This window comes from Vipera berus (assembly GCF_964194415.1).
Source record: "Vipera berus genome assembly, chromosome: 9".
Classification (NCBI taxonomy): domain Eukaryota; kingdom Metazoa; phylum Chordata; class Lepidosauria; order Squamata; family Viperidae; genus Vipera; species Vipera berus.
In genome coordinates, this window is record NC_138212.1 from 24498851 (window position 1) to 24504946 (window position 6096).

Consider the following 6096-nt stretch of genomic DNA (forward strand, 5'->3'; position numbering starts at 1 on the left):
TAGAATGAGGGGACTGGGAATCTTGATGGATTTACAACAGTAATCCAGTAATACTTCCTTTGGCATCAAGTGAGCTCCACACTCTGCCTGATTTTAATATTTTTTAGCACTCTACAAAACAAAAATAAGCTTCTCCCCCTAGAATACCTGCCCCCCCCAAGAACATTTATAGAAGAGAAACAGTTCAATGCTTGACTTGGAGTCATACTCACCTATACATAAAAAGGAAAAAATAAAGGGAAACCAAGGTGAAATCTTATGTCTAAAGAAAGTGGCAAGCAGCAACTCACTGTTTTCCTTCTGGCTATGCACAAACATCCAGATGTTTTGTGAGTGTTTTTGTGACATTTTCCTAGATTCCAAATGGGCAGATGGGCCCAAAAGAAATTGTGGACCTCCAGTTTAAGAACTGCTGGAAGTTAAACCCTTTGGCTATATCTGCAATCCCAACCCTTGTGCAGATTAAACACGACAAAGAGTTTTCACAGTATTTAAGCTAAATCATACAGCACGCTCGACTAAAGCAGGCTTTGCTTTATGATCCAGTGTGTTGTGGAATTTGCCTGTGTCTGTGAACAAAAGCGTCAACTTAAGCTGCAATATGGTTTATTTGTATGAGCACCAGATAGAACAGTTGTGTTGTTGCTAACCTGTATTTAGCATGTGGGGTGAATTCTGCCATAAGAACAGAAAGCTGCTAGCCACCTATAGTGGCTTAGCCTCAGGCTGGGGACATAATCTTTCTCAGCTGCTATGAGGATGAGGGGCAAATCAATAAGCCTTGTTGATGGGAGGGTGTTTTTTTTGGGGTGGTGGTGGTCAGAAATACCTATTGTTCTCTTGAGTTTTATGAAACATTTCTGTGCGGTTTCTTGAGAGACCCTGTGGGGAAAGAAAAGAAAATCAATCTGGGGAGGCTTTTTGTTCCTCTGGGAAATTGACCAGAAGATATTATACAATAGAGGATATCTGGCTAAGACTGAATTGTGAAAATGACAAAAGGAAGAATTAAACATCAGGGGGACAAAGAAAAGTGCCCTCACCCCACTCCAATTCTGCCTTTCTGCAAAGCACTGAAGAGCTAAAAAGAATGGTGTCTTTTGTGAAGGAACGTTGCTTCCAACCTATTTGATTCCCAAACAGAAACCTGCAGTAAAGAACGAGCATTGCACTGACACTGCAGAGCACAATCTGGGCCCTAAAAAGGATTCTCCGCAGCTGTGAGGCTGTGCCTTGTGTCCAAGTTTTAAATATGGCATAAGCAGAGATGCCTTCCAGAAGAAAAGGTAACTCCAAGTGCCCAAGTCCAAAGAGGAGATCCTGAGCGGAGTCCATCTGTGTCCCATGTGGGGAAAACAATGGCCACCTATGGCAGAGATGGCCCTGGGTGAGCTGAGGCTGGCTGTGGAATCAGGCAGGGCAACTGCAGCCAGCTTGATCAGACTATTGGAAGAGATGTTAAACAACTGGAGAGCAAGTACCTACATGAACAATTCAGGCAGAAGGGGGACCCACAAGAATTTATTACAAGATACCTGCGCAACACGCAAGGGAGAGAAAGGAAGAAAGAAGGTTCACGGCCACCTATATGGTACACCCTGCCATACCTTGAAAACTTTTCAGGAGCCATAGAACACAGTTTCTGAGATCTGCAAGTGGGCATTGCACACTTCCCAGAGGCTATCATCCGAGGACAAAACACGCATTGCAAATATCACTTGGAGGTGGGAGATACTTCCAATGTAATCTACCAGATCCCCTGCATGGATTTCCCCTGTGACTACGTAGGGCAGACACGGAGGAAGCTCACCACCAGACTGCAAGTGCATGAGTGAGTGGTCAGTCGAGGAGACCCCTAACTCATTGGTAGCCTCACATTGCAGTGAACAAGGACATACATTCAATTCCACAGCTACTAAGTTTGTTGGCTGAGCAGGTACAAAGACAGACAGGGAAATGATTGAAGCCTGGGAAACGGGCCCCTTGTCAGTCAACAGGTACTTAGGAGCTGAGGACTCAGTTGCATAAAAAAACAACAGACAATGACATAATAGCCAGCCATCAAGACCCCAATCAACAAATAAAAAGCCACACACAACCAGGCACCACATAAATACTACCTATGCATAGAATAGCTCAAGGCTCACATTCTGTTAGAGATAAATACCTTGAGGATGGGCTCCACGGAAGTCTGAAAATGTTTTGGTCCTGGTGACAAACCCAGATTGGATCGTGTGATATTGCAAGTGTCTCAGTTAACTTAGCATGCTTGCAAGAATGCATCAGGTTTGAAACTCTGATTTGCAGAGAGATGCCGCCTTCCATTTTGCCTATAAAACATAGGCAAATTGCAGTTTGCAGTTGCAGGCAAACTCTAAACATCCATCTCAAAACATAAATTGTCCAGTTATGTGTGAATTTTAGTGGGCACACTACCACCCAATCATTCCTATATGCTAATGGGAGGGTTGGTTTTTCAGCACATTTTATACCGTTCATTCCTTGCCATCCTAAGTATATCAAAAGTGTTAAAAATGGACAAAGAAATTTAAAGAGAAGTTTGGGAAGCAAATTTATTTTTACAAAGTTATTACTGCTGATCTTGCCCTCACGTATGTAGTCATCCATCTGTAAAAATACTGTTAGCTGTCATTACAGGTAGTCCTCAACTTACAACCATTCGTTTAGTGACTGTTCAAAGTTAACATATCACTAAAAAAAGTGACCCGTGACTGTTTTTCACACCACCATTGCAGCAACCACGGGGTCACATGATCAAAATTTGGATGCTGGGCAACTGGCATGTACTTGGGGCAAGAAAACTCACAAAATGGGGCAAAACATACTTGGCGATTGTCTTGCTTAGCAATGGAAATTTTGGGCTCAGTTGTGATTGTAGATCGTGTGTATTGTGTATGGTGTATCATATCTGGAGACAATAATCTAATGCTCCAGAACAGCGTTTCTCAACCCTGACAACTTATAAATGTGTGACCTTTGACTCCCAGCATGGCTGGCCGGGGAGTCCTGGGAGTTGAAGTCCACACATCTTCAGTTGCCAAGGCTCACCTTATCCTGGGCAGTTTCTTTCTTTTATCCCCAGAGCACCAACCGCTCACAGGGTCTGAGCATGAGGGAAGGGCTCACGGTCACCCAGGGAAGCTCCACGACGGAAGGTGGGGTTCTGCCTGCCTCTTTCGTTGGAACCATGTTATTCCCATTGGCCCTCCTTTCGGCCAATTCTCCAGATTTTGACACTGAAAGAGAAGAAAACGCATCCTGTTTAAACGTGTGAGTGGACCTGGTCCCTTTTCAGTTGCTTTTGTGGCCCTGCAGAACTTGAGCCGTTTAGAGGGCCCAAAGCAGCACTGCAGAGAAGGCGCCCAGGGCAGTTCCCCTCCCTCCCTCCCTCTCGGCAGGAGGAGGGTTGGAGGTGCTTGTGGGAGCCTCAGGAAATCCTGATCTGTGACCTCTTTCCTTCCCTCAGGGGTGATTGCCCTCTTCTGCAGGCAGTATGACATCATCAAAGACAACGAACCGAACAACAATAAGGAGAAAGCCAAGAACACATCAGAAAACAGCACCCCAGAACATCAGAGTGGGGGCCTCCTGCGTAGTAAGGTGAGGAGGAGGGTGGGGAGGGGTGGGCAAGAGCAAGGTGGCCGGCATTTCCCAGTAGAGCCCCTGGAAACCTCATGCTCTATCATCATCCTCCCTAGAAAGAGGGGCGGAGCGATGCGTGGGCTACAGCCAGAGGTGGCAGGAGTTCCAAAGCACCCCGAGGCTTTCCCCACTGGCATCCTCAGCAGAACCCAATATTTGCTGTGGCCGTATGAAGAACTTCCAGCATATCAAAGAGATCTTCTCTTTCCTTTTTCAATTCTTCTCCGTGGCTTGTTTTGCATGCGAGAAAGGTTGCATAAATCATAAAGTGAGGCTAGGCCAATTCCATGGGGGCCCTAGATAAAAAATGAGATTGCCAGCCTACTGGAGACATGTGTGAGTCACTAATTTCTGCTGTATCATACACCCAATGAAACCCTCTTTAATAAATGCAAAGTGTCCAAATGCAGGTTAGTTGCTCCTAACCATTGCAGTTATCCAAGAATACAACAAACATATCACCTTAAGAACCTAGCTAACTGTTCTAGAAGTCGTCTCTTAGCCTCTTGTTTAACTATCCCAGGGAAAACCTGTTCCCATAATTCCCATCTCTAAAGTCCAGATATACAGTGGGACTTATATTGCCTCCCACTCTGCCCTGTGCACCAGCTTTCCCTGCTCCACTCCAGCCACAAAAGGCTGCACAAGGGATGAAGAAGGACTGATGTGCCCACTACTGCTGGGTTCCCACGTGGCAGTCCCTGCCCAGGCCCTGGTAGGAGACTCAGGCTCTGCAATGCTAAGAGAAGGGAAGGGGGCTCTGGCCTGAGCAAGCCGCAGTAGAGGTTCAACAGGCCTGGCTGGGCACTGGTGGAGCTGCAAGTAGCCACTGGTCCAGAGCATTCATTAAAAGGAGGATAGGACAAGGAATTACATTTTTACAACTAAATTCATCTACAATGTGACAATAAATAAGAGCATGTTAGGTGTGCATTCATCAAGATAGGCATTATCTACCAGCTGCAGCCTGGAGTCATGCAGATGCCCTGCGTCTTTCTGTGTAGGCAACACTCTCAATAAAAGCAATCAGGTGCACCAAAAGCTCTTCAGTTTGGCAGATAAAAAAATCAAATGAATAAAATGTCAGCCGTTCCAAGATTTACTACAAAGTTTAATATGGAAGAGGGGGAGCTGATTCGTTTTGATTCCTTCTTTTCATGGGGAACTGGAGTTTCCCAAAGCAGGAAGGCCAATTATGTCAACAATGCAGCACTGAGCCAAGTCAATCAAAACTTTCATTAAGTGATGCGGGTGAGGGTGGGGGGTAGAGAGACCGGATTCAGGAAGCTGCATTCTGTATTGGCAGAGGCCGTCTACTTCATCCCAGGATAGCCTACAATTTCTGATCCAACCATACTTTGTTGAACATCCAGACTCAAGTCAGGGACACCTCTGTGAGTGTTCTTTTTGCACCTACCTAAGAGTGTGGCTTTAAGGTATATTCAAGTACCTGGATACAGCCCTTAGAGTCTTAGACTAAGTCCTCCCATTAATATATCTTGGAAACCCTGAGCAATGAGAGTTAGACTTCTTTATAGCCATGCATCCAGCTGACTTAACACTTCTGGTACACATATTCTAGTTGAGGGGTGTCCAACTTTAAGACCTGGACTTCAATTCCCAGAATTCCCCAGCAAGTCTTAAAGTTGCCAGTGTTGGACACCCCTGATCTAGACTGTCCTAAGGCACAATGTCTTGACATTCATCATTGTCTTCCTTTTCTCTCTTCCAGTTTCCAAAAAACAAGCCCTCTGTGAACATCATTGAAGCATGACAGCGGATGGAAAGGGCTGCAACTCTTTCCACCTTCCTCTCTTCATTTTCCTCTCCAAGATCTGGCAGCCAAGAGGTGAAACACGATTAGACTTCCTGCTCAACTGGCTCAGCTAAAACCTCCCCATTTTTGCCATGGGAAGAAGAAAGTCTGGCAAAACTTTTGCAAAATGAAGAGAATAACTCTGCAAGGAAGACAGCCTAATGGGAACCTTTCCACGAAACTGTCCAAAGTACTGGGGCCGGTCTTCAACAACATTACTAGCTTAGCTTTCCCCAATTCCATACCTTTCAGATGTACTAAGTGATAACTCTCTTAATCCCCAGCTGGTATGACCTTTGTGGCTGGGGATTATGGGAGATGAAATCCACACATTTGAAGAGGGCCTGAATAGGGAAAACTGAACTACATTTGCTGCCGGAGATAATAAGAGGTTATGTGTCTCTTTTGTATCTTACATCCGGCTCCTGGAAAATAGTTCATCTTGTTGCTGTTTTGCTTTTGGGCTACCATGGTTAAATTTTTTAAGGAGGACATGCTATCCTGTATTTCAGGCATCACTGCCTCAGTCTCTCCTTTTGGTGGTAATATTGGAGACACTTTTCCTTGGACTAACCAAAAGGTTTGGCTTCACAATGAGTTCCATTGCAGGCATCTTG

At 45.2% G+C, this 6096-nt stretch overlaps 1 protein-coding gene across 1 annotated transcript in view; it reads left to right on the forward strand.

Annotated features, from left to right (window-relative positions):
* Positions 1-5437, forward strand: part of FNDC5 (fibronectin type III domain containing 5) — a gene marked incomplete at both ends in the record, with an annotated part of 47737 nt that extends 42300 nt beyond the window's left edge. Inside the window, 2 exons of the mRNA XM_081334444.1 lie at positions 3488-3621; positions 5396-5437. Of these exons, the coding sequence (XP_081190570.1) occupies positions 3488-3621; positions 5396-5437 (176 nt within the window). The remainder of the gene's footprint in view (positions 1-3487; positions 3622-5395) is intronic.
* Positions 5438-6096: the final 659 nt, after the last annotated feature.